Source organism: Coenobita brevimanus, chromosome 61, assembly GCF_032717465.1.
Source record: "Coenobita brevimanus isolate Jiangsu-jjx chromosome 61, ASM3271746v2, whole genome shotgun sequence".
Classification (NCBI taxonomy): Eukaryota; Metazoa; Arthropoda; class Malacostraca; order Decapoda; family Coenobitidae; genus Coenobita; species Coenobita brevimanus.
The window spans coordinates 44,704,925-44,726,307 of record NC_137014.1 but is presented as its reverse complement, the minus strand read 5'-3'; the positions used below and the strand labels follow the sequence as shown (position 1 = coordinate 44,726,307).

The 21,383-nt window shown below is 45.3% G+C and overlaps 1 protein-coding gene across 1 annotated transcript; it reads right to left on the bottom strand.

The window, feature by feature from the left end:
* Positions 1 to 471: 471 nt before the first annotated feature.
* LOC145403549 (neuroparsin-A-like) lies at positions 472 to 5,750 on the bottom strand. Its single transcript, XM_080275230.1, has 4 exons — positions 5,582 to 5,750; positions 3,237 to 3,310; positions 2,591 to 2,696; positions 472 to 2,193 (listed from the first exon to the last, which is right to left on the bottom strand). The coding sequence occupies exons 2-4, from the start codon at positions 3,296 to 3,298 to the stop codon at positions 2,059 to 2,061; spliced, it is 303 nt and encodes a 100-aa protein (XP_080131356.1). The 5' UTR covers positions 3,299 to 3,310; positions 5,582 to 5,750; the 3' UTR covers positions 472 to 2,058.
* Positions 5,751 to 21,383: the final 15,633 nt, after the last annotated feature.

Genomic DNA, 21,383 nt, shown 5'->3' with positions numbered 1-21,383 from the left:
GGGGGGGGAGGTTGTCGGGCAGAAGGGGTTATAGAGGACATGCAGGTACAATTGCAAAGGTATATGTGGTGCAACGGGCAAGGTGACACAGTGCAATATACATACAGTTCACGTACATATATATCATCATTATTATCATCATCATTATTATTATACTCTTCCTCGTCATCATTATCATCGTTATCCTCCTCCTCCTGACCATCATCATCATCATCATCATTATATTCCTCCTCCTCCTCCTCCTCATCATCATCATCATCATCATCATCATCCCTATCACCATCATTATGACAAAAATCACGAAGAAGTGCTGTGGAAAGGATGTAGGACCGTGGTAGTGTCTGTTTTACCCACAGTGCTACGTGAAACAGGCAACAGAATGACGAAAATCTGGGCTAAGGAAGAAAAGGAAGGTAAGGAAAGTAAGGAAGAGAAGTTTAACGGTGAATATAAGGAAATAAAACACACATGTCCTCATCCACGGGTGTATTGCTTTGACCTGACCTCTGTGTGTCAGGTCGGGTCAGGTGGCGGTAGTGGTGGTCGTGCGCTACCCTAAAATACACTCTAAGCTCAATACACTGCTTACTATATTTGTACTTCAATATCACAAGCGCGAGTATATAGGAGGTCAGTAGCTGTTATAGGCCGTGTATAGCACTATAATATACACTAGTCAAGATAATAAGGTCTGTTAGTGGTTAGATAATACTGGACTCCTTCACTTATACAAAGATACTAATTCAGATCCTCCTCAGTTTTCCATTTGCCTGGCAGTGGGAAATTTTGCAGGCCAATAAGTGAGACGGGAATAAAATGGGATCGAACTTGTGTCTGTCTGTCTGTCTTTCTGTGTGAGACGGGAACAAAATGGGGTTGAATTTGTATCTATTTGTCTGTCTGTCTGTTTTTCTGTCTCTGTCTTTATCTATCTGTCTCACCAAACCCATTAACCTGTTCAGCCTAATCGTGTATTCTTTATTTTAGTCTTTCTACCTCCAGTCTAATATTTCAGTTCAAGATAGACTTTCAAACTATCGGTATTAGACAAGGCTTTCTCCAACACCTGCGGTACAAAATCTCTTCCCTCGAATTACATCACCTGACAGCAACAAGGGCAAAATATTAATGTAGGACCTCAGACTGAATGTGTTAAAATCTACAAAACATTAACATCTTCGACCATGATGGAAGAGGCACAATATTGGACTACGGTGACAAATTAATCATCGGGAAATTATCCAGATGTTCAACTGCGGACACTAATATCGATCTACTTCACTACGATACATAAAGGGAGAGTGAACGATACCTTTTGAAACACAGTGATGTACTCTTTGGAACCCAGCATTTTTTTCAGGATGATGTGGAAGAGTTTCATCACCGTTCGTCTTAAAAGTGGAGCGATGTTCTCGCCCGCAACTGTACGTAGCTCCCAAACTACGACAAAGGGTCAGGTGTTGTGGTGAGGGGAATTAGTGCAGATATATAGATCTCTAGATGGTTTTGCTATCTTGGTGACTGCCAGAGGTAAGGGTGAGTTGAATGAGGGTAGAAAATGATGTCCTTTCCTTAAGCATCGTAGAAACTGTTAAGGAGGTGGTGCTACTGTGGTTACATGCTGGAAGAACCTCTAGGCCTCTTGGGGATTCAAATCAATGCGGCTTGGAGTGGTGTTAGTGAGGCTGCATGACTGGAAAACCCTTCAGTCGACTCCTGCGGACCTGAATTCATGCAGACGTGAATGGTGGTGTTTGTTCTGGTGGTGAGTTTAGGATCCAAACCTCTCCAGCTGCTTCATATGGGATTCGAATCAGTGGTTGGTGAGGCTGCATGATAAAAATAAAAATAAAAATAAAACTAGCCTGCGTTCTTGTGGATTCGAATTTATGTGGACGTGGTTGGTGTTGGTGAGGCATGATAAAAAAAAAAATCCTGCATTTCTTGTGGATTCGAATCTATGTGGACGGGGTTGCTGCTGGTAAGGCTGCATGATCAAAAAAGCCTGTGTTTTTGTGCATCCAAATCTGCGTGGACGTGGACGTGGTGGCGTGGGTGTTAACAAATGGGTTGGTTGGAGTAGCAGGAGCCGTCAATGGGCGAACACCCGGTACACACACCACACATACATATGGTACCTTCACCACACTTGCCGTACTCCCATCTGTACCCTCCACAGCGGTGACCGGGGCCCTGGGATAGAAGAATAAGGCTTAGATACACGCCTGTCAACTACGCGAGAAGTATATTTACAACGATAAATCAGAAAAAGAATAATATTATCTTTATTAGGTAAGTCCCTTAATGAAAACAGCAACAGGTATATCATTCCAAGTAAGAAGAATAAAAAACGTAAAAGATGAGTATTTATAAGAAAATGTAATTGTTTTTGCTGTTTTTGTGTCCTCAGGTCTGTGTGGACCCTTCTCCTCCAGTCCATCCTCCTCCTTTCGCGGCATAGGGAGGTGGCTGAGGGACTCTCGTATAATCGGGCAGAGTTAGTGACGTGCTTTATCGGCACCACCACGTGAAGGCGTCCCGGAGAAAATAAAATGTATGTAAAATGCGTAAAAAGTGTGGCCTGTCTCACCTTGGCACAGACTCCGTTGCGGCACCAGTCCAGCGATGTGCCGTACTTGCAGCCGGAGGGAGGGGGGCGGTCGTACTCGCTGCAACGGGGGGCGCCGCTCCCTGGCCTGCAGGTGGATAAGGGGGTTGGATTAGATGTGACGGTGGTAGCAGTAGGAGGAGGAGGAGGAGGAGGAGTAGCGGTGATGGTGGCGGTAGTTGTAACGCTAGTAACTGGGGTATTGGTAGCGGTGAAAGGGGTGGCTGTGACAGAGACGATGATGATAGTAAAGGTGTTGATGGTAGTGGCAGTAATGGTAATAGTTATCATTATCACCTTTCATCAGCTAAGGATATAATACTAATAAAGGTGGTAATAAAGGCTATATCTAATCCCAGCACATCTAGCCGAAGACAAATCGCCAAGTGACAGCTATTACGTCATTGCATCTTTATAGCCCCACCAGCAGCGTAGACGGCCGGGGTTAAGGTACACATTCCTGATATTTAAGGCAAGGCTGACCGTTCCCTCGCCCTTGAGTGACATTAAGGAATCCGAACCATCCCTTGGACTTAAACTCTTTATGGGATACAATAAACTGGGGCGCCTTGACCCACTAAACCACCAGGCGCTTAAATGGGCATGACGTGACTAAAATAATACCTACTGTGAGAGGAGCAGCAGCAGGAGACAGCAGGAGGTGATGAAGAGCAGGGTGGGGGTCTTCATGGCTGCTGGATTCTGAAAAAAAATAAATAAATAAATAACTAAATGGTAAAAATAAATATAAAAAACATATACAAACTGTTTTTGTTTTTTCAGGATGAAAAACTGAAAGAAAAAAAAAATATATATATACATCAAATTTCAGAATTAAAATTTGCAAAAAAGATATAAAATATAAACTGGTTTTTCTTTGGATAAATATATATATTCGGGAAGAGAAACTAAAAAAAAAAAAAAAACTCAAAAATTCAATAAATTTCTGTAAACTCGATATTTGCAAACTCTTAGTCTCAAACTCCAATTTTTGACCATTAAGAAATAAAAACATGACATAGAATATGATATTATATGAACATTTGAAAAGCTGAGAGAAAAGAAATGAGAGCTCGAGAGAAGCGTGAGTGGAGCTTGAGGAGTGGATCAGAGAGAGAGAGAGAGAGAGAGTGTGTGTGTGTGTGTGTGTGTGTGTGTGTGTGTGTGTGTGTGTGTGTGTGTGTGTGTGTGTGTGTGTGTGTGTGTGTGTGTGTGAAGGCAAGAGGAAGGTGACAGGATATAAAAAAGGCAAAAGGGGCATGAAGGAATGAAGGAAGAGAAGGAGGGAAGGAGATGGAATGAAGGAAGGGTGAAGAAGTAGGAAAGAAGAAGGCAAGGGGAAGGAAAGAAGTAAGTCAGGAAGGAAGGAAGGAAGGAAGGAAGGAAGAAAGAAAGAAAGAAAGGAAGAAAGGAAGGAAGGAAGGAAGGAAGAGGAAAGTAAATGTTAAGGAAATGAAAGGTGAAATTACTACTACTCGTGGATATGTTTAAGAGGAAACAAAAGAGGGAGGAAGGAAGGAAAGGAGGGAGGGGGGGAAGGGAAGGAGGAAGGAGGGAAGAGAAGGAGGGAAGGAGGAAAAGGGAGTGCGTGTATGGGATGGCTGAAAGGGAAGGTTAGGGAAAGAGAGAGAACAGAATCCTAAATCCCTCCTCAGTCTCTCTCTCTCTCTCTCTCTGATCGGGTGACTCTGTGGATAAAGCAAGATTTTAGACATTATTTTTGTTCATCATCATCATCATCATCACCATCACCATCACCATTATCACTACTGTCATCACTGTTTTATCCATCAACACCATCATCATCATCAGTACCCAAGCTTCCAGTATCATCATCATCATCATTGTTTGTATCCATCATCATCATCACCATCATTATCATCATCATCATCATCATCATTGTTTTTATCCATAATCATCATCACCATCATCATCATCATCACCATCTTCATCATCATCATCATTATCAGTGTTTTTATCCATCATCATCACCATCATCATCATCATCATCACCATCATCTTCATCATCACCATCATCATTTCAGTCTCATACCTACAGTGGGTCTAATCAAAGAAGCAACACAGGTAAGTATAATCCCCAATCAGCAATTAGCACCAGGTAAAAGTAATCCCCTTATACACCTTCAAGAAATCCCATACCTCAAAAACAACATCGCAAAAGGGAAGGAGGAACTAGCATCTTGTACCCATCGTCCCAAGTTCCTTAAGATGAGGGGAGGATGTCTTGTAAGAAAGGAAAATACGAAATAATTGGCTGTGTGATTTTAAAATATTCGAGGAAGAATTGGTACACTTTCTTGCGTTTTTATAATCTTCGTCTAGTTTTCTTTATCCATTTAGTTTGTTATATGATCGTGAGTGATGGTGAAGTGAGGTGAAAATATGCGTAAGTGGAGATGTCTGTTGAAATGGAGCTTATCTGAGTTTTCATCGTCATCATCATCAGCGTCATCAATACACCAGCTTCCAGTCTCATCATCATCATTACCATCATCATCAGTACCCCAACTTCCAGCATCATCATCACCATCATCATCGTCATCAGCATCATCAGTACCCCAGCTCCCACTCTCATCATCACCACCATGATCATTACCATCATCATCATTATCATCATCATCATCATCTTAACTAAATCTTCCAGTAATTCATTTAAATCCTGAAGAAGAAAAAAATGACAACACAATATTCTCACAGCTACGAAACGGATGTCTAGTGCAAAGGAACGTGCATCCATCCCCTCACCCAATCAAGTCATTATCCCGCTACTTTGAGGAGTCAGGGTGAGTGCAGGAAGAGGGAAATTAAAGTAAATAATTCGGAAAATTAATCATCTGGGTGGCAGGCGAAACGAGGCCTACTGTGCACCCCTCCCCCTGCCATTCAAGTCTCCCAAATGCCGCCAGACTTTGTGAAAAAAATGAATAATCTCAATATCATCGTCCTACCCACCTGTTTGAAGTGATGGAGGGTGGCGTAGAGTGGTGGAGCGTCAGTGTGGAGTAGAGGTTGGCTGGTGTGGAGTGGTGGAGGGCCGGTGTGGAGCAGAAAGGTGGAAGAAACGGTTTAGAGTGGACCATTCGACCTCCCTCTGTCCAGCCCTCTGTGTGCCTCTCACCAGACAGGCTGAGTACTGAGGAGGAGTGGCTTGTATGGGGCTGTTTATATAGGCACCCTGTCACGTGGTCAACGCCTGACACCATGCCCTGCCCCCCCATGCCACGCTCTGCCATTGTTGCTATACCAGTGGCGGCCACAAACACGCATCATGCAACCTACCCAAAGGCTTAGCCAGGCTGACGTCACTGCCACTATTCTCTAATTATATAACCTTCTCATATATATATATATATATATATATATAATATGCTGATTAAAAAAGAATCATCCGGTGCCGAAAAGGAAAGCCTTCTCGCGATGGCACCAACATTACCGGGCGCCTCTGGTGCCCAGTTATGCAAAGGTCTTTCAGGTCCTTCCCTCCCCCCCAAATGAAGGCCGGTGGACTGCAGCAGGATGGTATGTTCAGCCTGCAGTCCAGCGGGTTCACGTACAGTTGACCCTGGGGTTGCATCTGCTATAACTGCTACTGCACTATTACTCATCTCACCATGACCACGCGTCTTGCAGTTGCTTGTTGCCTCTACAGTACTTTATTCACCACAGGAGACACCTCTTGTAATGAAGAAGATATTCACGACTTAATCTAACCCACGCAGATCATGACGTGTGTATTGTATTGTAGCTTAGGAGGTACAAATATATTCACCTCGAAGATACTCACAGCAGCCACGGGACAATGATGCCGCCATAACACCTTCACTACGCTGACGTCTTTCTTCCAATGGCATCTCTCGTGCTGACGGTGGTCATGGCGGCTGCACATGACACAAGGCCAAGGCACACATCTTGGCACTCGGGTATTGAGAGACGTTTCGGAGCCCAGCCCTTAGTCGCAGCCTGAGAAACGTTCCGTGATTCTAATTTCTCGACCATTTTGACACAGTACCCCGCAGAAAAAAACAGTAGTAGTAGTAATAGTAGTTGTAGTAGTAGTAGTAGTAGTAGCTGTAGTAGTAATAGCAGTAGTAGTAGTAGCAGTAATCAATTTATCTATCTATAGCCAGACGCAATAATCCCATAAGGGGTGGCCGTTTGTCTTTGAGTTAGTTGTTTTACGAGGGGCACTAACCCTCTGCCAACCCACTTGCTGACACGTAAGGAACACGTATGGATTGGATATATGGTTACCACCCAGCACTGTAATGGTTTCCTGGCTTACAGGAAACCATATGGCTTGTCACTCAATGCAAAGCCACCTGAAAAAGAAGAGTAAGAAAAGGGGAAGATGGGAGAAATAGGGAAGCGAGGAAGGTAGGCAGAGAAAAAGAATGATAAAGGTGAAGGAAGAAGTAGACAGCAAAACATGAAGTGAGTGGAAATAATAACAATAATAATAATAATAATAATAATAATAATAATAATAATAATATTATATCTAATCCATGTATTTCTTAAGATTATTTATGACTTACTATGACACTCCTCGTTAGTCTCTCCCCCCAAGTCCGTCTTATGTTATTTTGGTATCAGTAATACCCCCCCCCCTTCCTTCCCTCTCCTAGGCACTATCTAACGTCTCCAGTTAAAAGAGAGAGAGAGAGAGAGGGGGGGGGGATGAGTGAGAAATGGTTGAATTGCATAGTATTTCGGATGAGAGAGAGAGAGAGAGAGAGAGAGAGAGAGAGACAGAGACAGACAGACAGACAGAGACAGACAGAGAGGGGAAAAGAAAGAGAAGAAGTAAGCAAATCGTCTAATCATAATAAAAACCGTCTTTAGGTACCAAGAAACACGAAGGGGAAAGAAACCCTCGAGGGGAAAGACCAAGAAGTGTGTGTTGGGAAGGAGAGGTAGATAAAAGTAGATAAAAAATAGATAAAAGTAGATAAAAATGAGTAGATAAAAGTAGATAAAAAATAGATAAAAGTAGATAAAAAATAGATAAAAGAGAGTAGATAAAAGTAGATAAAAAATAGATAAAAGTAGATAAAAATGAGAGTAGATAAAAGTAGATAAAAATAGATAAAAGTGAGAAGTAGATAAAAGTAGATAAAAAATAGATAAAAGTAAGAGTACATAAAAGTAGATAAAAAATAGATAAAAGTGAGAGAAGTAGATAAAAGATGGATAAAAGTAGATAAAAATAGATAAAAGTAGATAAAAAATAGATAAAAAATAGATAAAAGTGAGAGAAGTAGATAAAAATAGATAAAAGTGAGAGTGGTATACCGTTTGATGTCTTTACCCTTTGGAGCGATGGGTGTATGGGGGTGGGGGGTGGGGGTGGGGGTGAAGGTGGGGTGGGGGTGGGGGTGGGGGTGATTGTGTAGGGCGTATCCAAGGTAAAATAGCCTCCCCTTGTCCCCCCCACCCCCTACCCTTTTTCCCCCCTCTTTCTCCCCACCCCATCCCTCTTTCCCCCCCCTCTCCACCTCCTAGATAGATAGACAGATAGATAGATAGACAGGAATACAAGCACCCAGCATAAAACAGAGATGATTTAAGACAGACAGACAGACAGAGACAGATAGATAGACAGACAGACAGATAGACAGACAGATAGACAGACAGATAGATAGACAGATAGATAGACAGACAGATAGATAAACAGACAGATAGATAAACAGACAGATAGACATGTACACAATCACCAAACATAAGACAGAGCTGATTTAACAAGCAAGGGGCAATTTCAGGGCGACCCAAGTAACTACTCAAGTAACACTCGAGAGGTTAACCTTGACCTCGAGAGATAGCTCACTTTTCACTCGACATTCTCTCTAAATTGGCAAGATCGCCCCCCTCCAGCATTGCACAACTCTTGGCAATTTGCAATACGTGTTGGCTGGGACCCCATATAAAGTGAGAGAGAGAGAGAGAGAGAGAGAGAGATCCGCCTGAGGAGAGAGAAAAGGGTGACTTGAAGATGATCATTTTTCTATATTCCTTTTGCAGCTTATTTCACGTAGCTGCACTTCTTCGTGACTAGCATCATATTTAACAAGGCCCAGATTTTCGTCTTTTGGCAGCTTATTTCACGTAGCTCAGTGGCAGAGAAAGACAATGCTACGGCTCTACATCCTTCCCATAGCACTTCTTCGTGACTAGCATCATTTAATTTGACCTTTGCACCTTATTTCACGCGGCTCAGTGGCGGAGAAAGACAATGCTACGGCTCAACATCCTTTCCACAGCACTTCTTCGTGACTAGTATCATAAGCGCTATTCTTTCGCTACAACAGAAGAGAGGACAATTTTGGTCCAAGTTAAAGTGAAAGGAGTATAGCAACAAACAACAACAACCCTACTGTTGTAATTCCATCATCATCATCATCATCACCATCATCATCATTATTCTTATCATCATCATTATTCTTATCATCATCATCATTATCATCGCCATCATCATCATCATCATCATTATTATTATCCTTATCATCATCATCATTATCATCGCCATCATCATCATCATCATTATTATCCTTATCATCATCATTATCCTTATCGTCACCACCACCACCATCATCATCATCATCATCACATGTACAAGAGATAGCAAGACAGGCTGACAGATGCATACAGTAGCCTAATAGATATACATACATACATACATACACACATAGACCTAATGACAGACAGACATTAATAGATAGACAGACAGACAGATAGATAGATAGACAAAGATATAAATGTACGCGGTTGTGCTTGCTCCTGTGTGTGTGTGTGTGTGTGTGTGTGTGTGTGTGTGTGTGTGTGTGTGTGTGTGTGTGTGTGTGTGTGTGTGTGTGTGTGTGTGTGTGTGTGTGTGTGTGTGGAGTTAGAGACAAAAACAAGAGAGAGAGAGAGAGATCTGGATGGTTCAAGACAGCTCTCTCTCCCCCCCCCCCTCAACTGAGAGCCTAATTTATACAATGGACATTTTCTCTGTTGTCATCACTATCATCACCATCACCACCACAATCATCACTATCATCACCACCACCACAACCATCACTACCACCACCACCACCACCATCAGCACCACCATCACCATAATCATCACTACCACCACCACCACCATCACCATAATCATCACTACCACCACCACAATCACCACCCCACCACTACAGTCACCACAATCACCACGACTACCACAATCACCACCCTTTTAACAAGCCTAATAAATTAACACCAAGGTCAGGAAGGCCCCCGGTAACAGGCCTTCTCTCTCTTTCTCTCTCTCTCTCTCTCTCTCTCTATGTTCCGTCTCTGTTAATAACTCAAGACGTTACAAGTCAACTCAATCCTGAATGCATTATATTATTATTATTATTATTATTATTATTGCTGTTTTCATTGTAGCAGTAGTAGTAGTAGTAGTAGTAGTAGTAGTGGTGGTAGGAGGAGGAGGAGAAGAGCCACCCCAACTATCTAACTGAGCAGACCCATCAACTGCAAGAAAGCAATTGCTCCTCCAAGGTCGTCCCATGCAGTGAAATGATTCCTTGCAGCAGAAATTGTCTTGCCACAGCGAAGCGTGGAGAAGAATGTGAAGGTTTGGTTCCTGGATGAAATTTGCGCCTAACACCATAGTTGGCTCCACATCACCCCATTATTTGGTGATATGGTTACCACCCAGCGTTGCAAATGGTTTTCTGGGTAACAGGACACCATTAAGCTTGTCAGTTAAGGCAGCGCTACATCGGGTGAGTGGATGATGGGCGCCCACAACAACAGTCCCAAACAAATCCTCCAGTCTGACTACACCTGGATGGGAACCGGGCTGGAAGGTCATGGATTTTGGTCACGTTGAAAAAAATGCGCTTTAGAGGGAGCGAGAAAAAGATAAAAAAAGAAAGAAAGAAAGAAAGAAAGATAATAAAGATAACGATATAAATTTTTAGGGAGTGAGGGGGTTAAGTGGAGGAGGAGACAGCGGCGCGGATCTAGTTCGCCTCGGCGCCCTCCTCGCTTTCGGCACCTTATTACCTCGGCTATTTCTTGATCAGCTGGGCGGGATTTTGGTTCACTGGGCTATCTTTTTATCAGGTCGGTGGGCGGTATTTTGGCTTAACTCTCGCCTTGACCTAAAATTCCACCTTAAGTTATTTTCCGAGACGAAGAAAGGTGTTTGGGGATCATAAGAGTATTACCTTTACCTGTAGCACTAATTAGAAAGGTAATCAAGGTGAGAAGTTAATGATGATGGTGCTATTTCCCTTAATTACGTGCTTCCCCAGGTAATTAGAGTCATTTAGGCGGATAATTACCGGATCCAGTATTTCGGAAAAGGGGGGGGGGTCGAGTCTCTCCCGGAATTACCATTGCTGAGGGAGAGAGAGAGAGAGGGAGAGAGAGAGAGAGAGAGAGAGAGAGAGAGAGGGGGGGGCGTGGGGGCTCTAGTCTGTCTAGGTTGGATTAGGAAACAGGTGGGCGGCAGGTGAGAGAGAGAGAGAGAGAGAGAGTGTGTGTGTGTGTGTGTGTGTGTGTGTGTGTGTGTGTGTGTGTGTGTGTGTGTGTGTGTACGCGCGCAAAATATGAGCATTAAAAAACCTATAGTCCATTTACTTCCACCTGGCACTACACCCTCTCCACAGCACTTTTTCGTGACTAGCCGGGTATTCTAGCGTTATACTGTTACAACTAAGCAGTCTAGATTAAGAGATGGCAATTTTACGCCAAGTTGAAGTGATCGGAGTATAGATATGTAGAAAGAAAATCAATAAAATGAATCACACGTTACATCAAAATCATCCGTAATTACTCAACAAGGGGGATTTATGGCTGAAGGAAATCGTCTGGTGGGGATTTGGGGGGATTAAGACGTAAGGCATAAATCCTGAAGGTGGCAGGGAGGCTTCTAAGACCAGGGGAATAAGGATCTTGAAGAAGGAATAAAGGATTTTGAAGGAGGGTGTGGTTTGTGATGAGTCCTACAGAGGTCGTCATCAGTGTTGTTGTGGTGTGGGGGAGGCGTGTGTGTGTGTGTGTGTGTGTGTGTGTGTGTGTGTGTGTGTGTGTGTGTGTGTGTGTGTGTGTGTGTGTGTGTGTGTGTGTGTGTGTGTGTGTGTGTGTGTGTGTGTGTGTGTGTGTGTGTGTGTGTGTGTGTGTGTGTGGCCAGGATGTATGGGCAATCTATGAGGGTGGAGGGAGAAAGAGAGAGAGAAGGAGAGGGAAGACTTGTTGCCGGGTACTCTCTCTCTCTCTCAAAACAAACCAACAACACTAATAAAACACAAAACCAAACATCAATTCAACCACCCACTTTACACACAACAATCAACCCTTTCACTACAAGAGGTCTGGGTTTACCTGAAGAGAAGCGTCTAATGAGAAAACCGTCTTGAGCAGGTAGGACAAGACAGGTGAAATCCAGCATCGTATTGGAGGGGTTTACTGAGACGCACCGGCATCCTCAAGGGGGGTTCCCAAGGAGGTATGCAGCCTCTGAAGTTACCCAGATCAAATACTGAAGAGGTTGAGAGAGACTTAGTAATGTCTTAGGAATCCCAAGGCCTTTCTCAAGATGGGTTAAATTTCCTTGGAAGAAGAAAGATGAAGAAAATGAAGATGACGATTTTTTTACCACTTAGATTGGTCAGTAGTAGTAGTAGTAGTAGTAGTAGTAGTGGTGGTGGTGGTGGTGGTGGTGGTGGTGGTGGTGGTGGTGGTGGTGGTGGTGGTGGTGGTGGTAGTAGTAGTAGTAGTAGTAGTAGTAGTGGTAGTAGCAGTAGTTGTACGGGGGATGGGGAGGTAGGCGAGGGACGTGTGTATAACCAGGCAGCTCCACCGCCCAGTTATATCAGTGCCACCACGTGAAGGCGTCCCTCTCCACCACCAAGAAAGAAATGGAGGAAGCGGGAAGGGAAACATAAAGGAGTTACGCCGTCTTGAAGGAGCTAAAAAAAATAAATCTCAACCAGTGTCTTAAGTAATCCTTCTAAGATGCCTGTTTCTGAATCTGAGGAGGCGTGGTCAAGATGAAGAAGTGGTGTACTGGGAGGGAGTCACGTAGTAGCGGTGTGTGTGTGTGTGTGTGTGTGTGTGTGTGTGTGTGTGTGTGTGTGTGTGTGTGTGTGTGTGTGTGTGTGTGTGTAGTTTGTCATCATCGTCATCATCATCATCATCACCGAATATCTCACCATTTTAAGTGAGTGAGTAGAAGCCAGAAATGAGAGAGAGAGAGAGAGAGAGAGAGAGAGAGAGAGAGAGAGAGAGAAACCACCCGGCCATTCCCTTATGACTCAATCCAGCTTACAGGAAATATCCAGATAAAGCATTCAAAGTCCTCCACAGTCCTCCAAACTCCTTCATAGCCCTTCAAAGTCAGGTCTCAGGGCTCCTATACTCATTCTCAGTTGAACAAAATCGTCTGGAATAGGCTGGAAGAGAGTCCTGGGGTGGTTGCTATCTATCTGTATCTATCTATCTATCTATACATCTATCTGTATCTATCTATTTATCTGTCTTTATATCTATCTATCTGTCTGTACCCACCACGTCACCTTTTCCTCCGCCAACACGCTGCCCTCTCCATAATCCACAACCCTTTCCCTCATACACTTCTCCATCCCAAAAGTTCATCTCATCCTCGGCCTCCCCCTCCCCTTTCCCCCTCCACATCATCCTCCCTCTCCCCCTTTCCCCTCCATTTCATCCTCGGTCTCCCCCTCCCTCTCCCCTCCACCTCACTCACATACATTCTCCAAGTCAGCCTCTCATTCTCCATCCTCTCCACTCATCCGCGGTCTCCCCGTCTCCCATCCACCTCATCCGCGGTCTCTCCCTCTCCCATCCACCTCATCCGCGGGCTCCACCCCTTCCCTCTTCCCTCCACCTCACTCACATACACTCTCCTAGTCAGTCTCTCATCCTCCACCCTCTCAAGACGGCCAGATCATCTCAAAATATATCCCCAAAGCACGTGTCTTCTTCGTGGCGTAAATTCAGACAAAGAAGGAGGTTTTTCCAAGGCAGGGTAGAAAAAGAAAAAGAAATGGTGGCCTTACTGAGAAAATAGTTTGGGTGAATGTGAAAGGGTTAGAGAGGAAATTAGCCCAGTGGTGTGTGGTTATTCCCGGGGCTGTGGTTGTGGTTGGAGCTGATGTGGTTGTTGTTGTTGTGGTGGTGGTTGTTGTTGTTGTGGTGGTGGTTGTTCTTGCTGTTGTTGTTGCTGTGGCTTTAGGGTTATGCTATGGTGCCCACTTTCCCTGCCCGGCAACAGGTCTTCCCCTCTCTCTCTCTCTCTCTCCCCTCCATACCTCTCTCGATCCTTGACGTTGTTCCCTCATTTACCCCTCACTCTCTCCACTCTCTTCCCTCTCTCCTTCACCCCTCTCCACTCTCTTCCCTCTCTCCTTCATCCCTCTCCACTTTCTTACCTCTCTCCTTCATCCCTCCCACTCTCTTCTATCTCTCCCTTACTACCTCTCTAATTCATCATTCCCTCCCTTCATTCCCTCTCTACCCCCACTCCCTTCTTCATTCCCCATCACACTCTCATCCTCATTCTTACCTCTCCCCTTCACTCTCTTTTTTACCCCTCTCTGCTCTCTTTCCTCATTCCCTCACCTTTCTAATTCACCCCTTATTCCCCTTTCATCCCTTCCCACCCCTCCCCATCCCCTTCCTCCTCCCCCTCACTCTCATTTTCACTCTTCCACTCTCTCATTTACTCCTTTCTAGCTCGTCTCTCCCCTCGCAAATTTCTCACGCCCATCCTTCATGCCCCCCGTACCCCCCGCCCCCACGCCCATCCCTCATGCCTCCCGTACCCCCCGCCCCCACGCCCATCCCTCATGCCCCCCGTACCCCCCGCCCCCACACCCTCCGTACCCCCCCGCCCTCACGCCCATCCCTCATGCCTCCCGTACCCCCCGCCCCCACGCCCATCCCTCATGCCCTCTATACCCCCCGCTCCCACGCCCTTCCCGCCCATATCCCAGCCTGACGTCACTGCGGGCCATCCCACACGGGCGCCACTGTTGCAGGACCGCCTTAGGGAACGCCCCGCCACATGCCCTGCCGCGGCGGGAAACACAGGCGTACTGGGTGGCGGGTGTACGTGCCAGGCCCCTGAGCTGTGTGGAGCTGTGTGGAGGCCGTGGTTGCTGGGGGGGGGGGAGAGTGAGCTTAGCCATACGAAACACAAACCAGCCTAAGTATAGTTAAGGTTAAAATACACACTACGCATAAACCAGCCTAAGAATAGACAAGTTAAAGATACACAACATTAACAGAGAGAAGGTCTTATGTAAGGGTTTATTCTGAGCAACGCAGAGAAAGCAAACTGTTGTAATCATGAAAGTTACATATATATATTAAAGGATGCGTTGAAGGAATACACACGCAAGTTCCTCCTTCTTTTTCTCTCCTCCTCCTCCTCCTCCTTCCCTTCCCTCCTTCGTTTACCTTTCCTGCTTTTCTCTTTGCTCTCCACTTCTCCTATTTCCTCCTCCCGTCTCTCCATCGGCCTCTCTTCCTTCCCTCCACCTTCCGTCTCCCCTCCCCCCACTTTCCTCCTCATCTTTCTCTTTCTGTCCACTTTCTCTCTCTCTTCCCTCATTCCCTCCACTTTCCCCCTCTTTCTCCTTCCTTCCTTCTTTCTCCACCTACTCCCCTCCCTTCCTCCTCTCTTCCTGTATCATCTATACCCAAGTAACTTCAGTATCAGAGCTCTCTCTCTCTCTCTCTCTCTCTCCCTCTCTCTCTCCCCGCCTTTGTCCACATTAATGAGAAGAGTAGCTTTTGACGTCATTCTCAAGGGTAGGCCTGTATGGAAGCCTCTCTCTCTCTCTCTCTCTCTCTCTTTCTCTCTCTCTCTCTCTCTCTCTCTCTCTCTTTCTCTCTCTCTCTCACTCTCTCTCTCTCAAAATGTGTTCTAGGAAGGCGACCTCTAAGAGACGGACTCTCTATCATGACCTAAGTGTGTCAGTTCGCCCACAATTCCACTGTCTCCACGTGTAGTCACTCTCTCTCCTCTCTCTCTCTCTTCCCTTCCCCTTGTTCACTTTTATCTCCGCCTGTCTTTCAACCTGTCCATCCGTCTGTCTGTCTGTCTCTATCTCTCCCTTTTTCCACCCCTCCTCTCTCTCTCTCTCATATCGATTGTTTCCGATAGATGTTAACTTGTCAGCCTTCATCTCACACACTCTTCCTCTCTCTCTCCTTCCCCCTCTTCCCTCTCACTCTACGTCTCTCTCCCCCGTCTCTCTCACTCTATGCCTCCTTCCCCCTTCTCCCTCACTCTCTCACTTTCTCACAACCCCTTGTACTCTGACCTCCAATATAATCTTTCTGGGAAGGTCCTCACGCCGGCCTTATGGAGCGTGGAGACAGGCTACAAGAAAGTGAGCGAGTGTTTCTCTCTCTTTCTCTCTCTTTATTTGTGTATGTGTGTGTGTGTGTGTGTGTGTGTGTGTGTGTGTGTGTGTGTGTGTGTGTGTGTGTGTGTGTGTGTGTGTGAGAGAGAGAGAGAGAGAGAGAGAGAGAGAGAGAGAGCTATGAGGCGACACACACACATATTGTCCCTCTACTTCAGGTCATTGTATACCATGACCCTACCCTCACTCTCACTCACTCTCTCACTTTCCCTCATTCTCACTAATCTTCTCTCCTCCCACTTTCCTCCACTCTCCCTCTCCCTCTCGCTCTCTCTCTCTCTCATTCACATTCTCTCTCCCGCACGCTTCCTTCTTTCAGTCACTCAATCTCTCTCTCTCTCTCTCTCTCTCTCTCTCTCTCTCTCTCTCTCTCTCACTCGCCTCATCATTCTATAAATATCAATCATTCTCTCAAACTGGATATTTTACTCTCTCTCTCTCTCTCTCTCATTTTCTCATTCAGTCCACTCGCTTTTTTCTTGTCCTTTCTCCTTGCTATTCATTCTTACTTTCCAATCTTCTCTCTCTCTCTCTCTCTCTCTCACACACACACACACACACACACACACACACACACACACACGTACAGGACAAGTTACATTTCTCATTCCACCACACACACACACACACACACACACACACACACGTACGGGACAAGTACAATACCCACCCCAACACCCACCCCCACCCACCCACCCACACACACCCACACCCACACCCACACACCCACGCCCACACACACACACACGTACACTACACAAACAGATTCCTAGGTTGCATAAAACCGTCTGGGATTTGCAAGGAAGGAACAAGGAATCGTCTGTTGCTCTCTGTTGCATGCATCTTGAAGGGGGAAGTAAAGAAACGTAGCATCACTCACTCACTCACTCATTCACCCACTCACTCACTTACTCATTCATTCATTCTTTCACTCACTCATCCATCCATTCATTCTTTCACACACTCACTCATTCATTCATTTACTCACCCACCCACCCACCCGCCCACCCACTCACTCCCTCTCTCACTCCCTCACTCCCTCCTTCACTCACTCACTCACTCACTCCCTCACTCCCTCACTCACTCACTCCCTCCCTTCCTCACTCACTCCCTCCCTCCCTCCCTCACTCACTCACTCACTCACTCCCAGAATAAGGTTTTTGATGGAAGGATAGCGTTTGAACACTTAAGATGGTAGTCAAGATCTTCAAGAATGTAAAACTCCTTGGAAGAATGCATGGGTGAGACGAAGGAAGGAAGGAGTGTGGGCGTGTAGGGAGGATATGCTTCGAAGGAGAGATAGATAGATAGATAGATGGAGAGATAGATAGGTAGATAGATGGATGGATAGACAGACAGCTAGATAGACAGATGGATAGATTGATGATAATTACAGATATAGATAGATATACACAGTCAGTTAGATAGATAGATAGACAGACAGACAAACAGAGAGAGAGAGAGAGAGAGAGAGATTGACAGATACATACATACATACATACACACATACATAGACAAGCAGAGAGAGAAAAAGAGAGAGAGAGGGAGAGATTAAAAATAACAGATGCATAAATAGACAGGCAGAATGACTAGGTGAACTCCGGGATTAAGACGCTCCCACAGTCTTAAGAACGGACCCTTGGAAGACGTAATTAGACTAAGATACTCCTAAGTGGCTTGTCTCTCTCTCTCTCTCTCTCTCTCTCTCATTCTCTCATTTTCAAGGAGGGACTTTGGAAGGGAGGTAGGGAGGGAAGGAGGAGGGCTGTTGCATGCATCCCTCCCCTCCCTCCCTTTCTCCCTCCCCTCCCCTCTCCCCTCCCCTCCCTCCCTTTCTCCCTCCCCTCCCCTCCCCCTCCCCTCATCTGGAGCAACAGAGGGAGACGGAGGGAAGACAAATGAGGAGAATAAAAAGACATAAGAGGACATTACACAAGCCCTTCTCATCTCAAAATCCCAGACTGTCTCCCTCCCTCCTGTTTTTCTCTCCCTCCCCTATTCCCTCCCTCCTCCCTCCTTCTCATTCTTCCCCTCCCTCCTCCCTCCTTCTCCTCCTCCCCCTCCCTCCCCCCTCCTTCTCCTCTTCATGCCGGATAGCAACTGAGCGATGCCCTTCTCACCTCCCTCCCTCCATCCATACTCTCCCTTCCCCCTCCTTCCTTCCATTCTCCCCTCCCCTTTCCCTCCCTATCCCTTCATTCTCCCCTCCCCTACCCTTCATTCTCCCCTTCCCTCCCCATCCCTCTCCTCCCCAACATTAATTTCAATATATGTAACAGAGAGGACAGGCAAAGATGGCAGACACGAGGCACACTCTCTCTTCCCTAACCCAACCGAATTTTTCAAACTTAACCATTATTTTCTTTATCCACGGCTACAATATACAAAAAATCAAATATATATATATGTAGAAATCTTCGCCATTCACGTACAGAGTCGCTAATCCATGCAAATTCGTGACGGTTGAAAATTGGACCCATTTTGAACGCGTACTTAGCATTCAAAAATTCATCTAAGCCTAACCGACATCAGTTCGTTATACACTTTTTTGCGACAGCCTGTATGCATCTGAAAAACACAGGGATTTGCGAAAATATGAAGAACGGAGGTATTTGGTGAAGAACATAGCTAGGGTCATGAAAAGTGTGTGTGTAATTCACCGGGTCGGTCAGGATCACTTAATGGTCGTGATCGTCAGCTTTTACCCTCCCGGAAGGGAGCTGAGAGCTCATATAGTCCGATCTAAGGGCAAGGCTGTGACCTTCACACACGCACACACCCGTTCCCTTGCTCAAGGGGGACAGTAACCATCCACTTCGTCAGTGAAACTTTTCGCAACCTGAGCGAGGCTCGAACTCCCGTCCATCAGTTGGCAAGCGAGAACGTTACCACTGCACCAGCGAGCGTGTGTGTGTGTGTGTGTGTGTGTGTGTGTGTGTGTGTGTGTGTGTGTGTGTGTGTGTGTGTGTGTGGAGGTGGGAGGAGGCATGGTTGGCAAAAAAAAAAAAAAGAAAGAAAGAAAGAAAATATATGGCTAATCTTACATATGCTTAATTACTGTGAGAGCAAAGTACAGGGGTTAATGAGGCTAGAGATCGAGCAGGCTGGATAAATTCCGCACCAAGGAGCATACGAGAAGGATTTGCCTCTCCCCACTTCAATTTTACCTGGCAGGTGTATGTGAGGCGAATTTATATCGAAAAAAAATATATATATAAAAATTTTGGTTTCATTTCGAGATGGTGACGTAATATCAGAAGCCCCCCCCCCTCTCTCTCTCTCTCTCTCTCTCTCACCTCAGCTTCTTCTTAGAGCAATTTGAGGTGAAATGAGGAAGGGAATTTTGAGTTTAAAATGTTTACGTTTTGTTACGTTAGGTTACGTTAGGTTACGCTACCTCATATTACACACACACACACACACACACACACACACACACACACACACACACACACACACACACGCACACACATCTATGATGGGGCAGAAGCTGAGCGTATATGTGTGTAACGTGTTGTTGTTGTTGTTGTTTTTGTATGGAGATCATTCTGTCGAGGCTACATTCACAGAAGAAGCGGGTAACAGATAGGTAAATAGACAGATAATGATAGATAGAAAGACAGATAGATAGATAGACAGATGGATGGATAGATACATATATATACAAAATTATATATACTGACATACATACAGACAGATATGCAGAAAATATAAAGATTGAGGGACAGACAGACAGACAGGCAGACAGATAGATAGATAGACAGACAGACAGATAGATAAGCTAACAAAATATACAAAAAATACAATGATAAGGAAGAGATAAGTAACAGAGAGCGTCTTTAAGATTACGTTCCCTCAATCTTAAGACGCTTGGGTTTACCTTGGGAGTTATCGTACTGAAGGGGTTACATACAGCCTCATTAACCCCGTCAATAACCCCCTCATTAACCCCTTCATTAACCCTATCATTAACGCCTCATTAACCTCCTCATTAACCCCGTCATTAACCGTCATTAGCCCCTTCATTAACCCCTTCATTAACCCCGTACTTAACCCCTTCATTAAGACTAGGTAAATGTGGCATCTGATTGAAGGAGGTTAAAATGAAGATGGTACACTCTCTCTCTCTCTCTCTCTCTCTCTCTCTCTCTCTCTCTCTCTCTCTCTCTCTCTCTCTCTCTCTCATTTTCCCCCTAACTCTAACTCTCACCAGCCTCATCTTCAAAGTAACAATTAATCAACATCAAAATTAAAAAAAAACAAAAAAAACATGGACAGGATTTACAAACAGGAAAAAAAAAAAAAAAAAAAAAAAACAATGAACAGAGCGTCTTGTGAACTGGGCGACTATGTTCAAACTGAGGAGGATAGTACTGCCCACTGGAAATACCCCTCTGTGTATTGCTGACTATCTTTCCAGTGTGCATACTACTGCGAGATGGCTGTGAAAAACGTACACACACACACACACACACACACACACACACACACACACACACACACACACACACACACACACACACACACACACACACACACTTCTTCCCGGCCCCTACCAGTTGCACATTACACACACACACAAAATTTTCAGCTAAGGACTCCACAGCCTGAATTCAAGACCGACTGAGGCGTGAGGTCATACAGTCTGCCCCTCTGTGTACTGCTCCCAACGGCTCCTAACGGCTCCTAACGGCTCCCAACGTCCCCGGGAGTACATGTTCGCAAGCCAGACCGCGTGCCTGGCAAAGAGGGTGATGAGGGAGCGAGTGAAAGCAAGAGTGAGTGAAGAGGGAGCTGAGTGGTCGGTGCCTGTGACTGATTTATCGCACACTCTGCCTTGAGGGGTCTTGATGCCCAGGTCTTCACTAGAGACAGATGGATTTCCCTGCCTCCATCCCCTGCCACCATTCTCTGCCACCATCCCATCCCACCATCCCCTGCCATCATATCAAGCACGAGGAATGCCCAGTCGTCTTAGGCCTGAGGGAGCTTTGTATTATATTCTCAGCTCCAAAAAACTACGCAAAATTCAAAGCAAAACATCACCTTCTATCGTACGCTTCATAGCACTTCTTCGTGACGCGCATCATAGTGTCAGCCTCTTCTTACAACTCAGCATTCAAAGAGAGATGGGAAATTTTAGGCCAAGTTTGAGCAAAAGGAGTATAGGTAATGAATCAAACTTATGCCTCACTAATTTACCAGCATGGAAGATGTCTCAATAATAATCTACTGTCTATCTATTCCGTCTTCTACTGTCTATCTATTCCATCTACTCACAAATTCAACCTCAGTACTACCTCATATTTTCCCAAGAGTACCTTCCTACC

Coding starts and splice junctions, on each gene's coding strand:
- LOC145403549 (XM_080275230.1), bottom strand. CDS start 3,298: ATGAAGACCCCCACCCTGCTCTTCATCACCTCCTGCTGTCTCCTGCTG. Junction 2,697..3,236: donor CTGCTGCTGCTCCTCTCACA/GTAGGTATTATT, acceptor ATCCACCTGCAG/GCCAGGGAGCGGCGCCCCCC. Junction 2,194..2,590: donor GCAACGGAGTCTGTGCCAAG/GTGAGACAGGCC, acceptor CTTCTATCCCAG/GGCCCCGGTCACCGCTGTGG.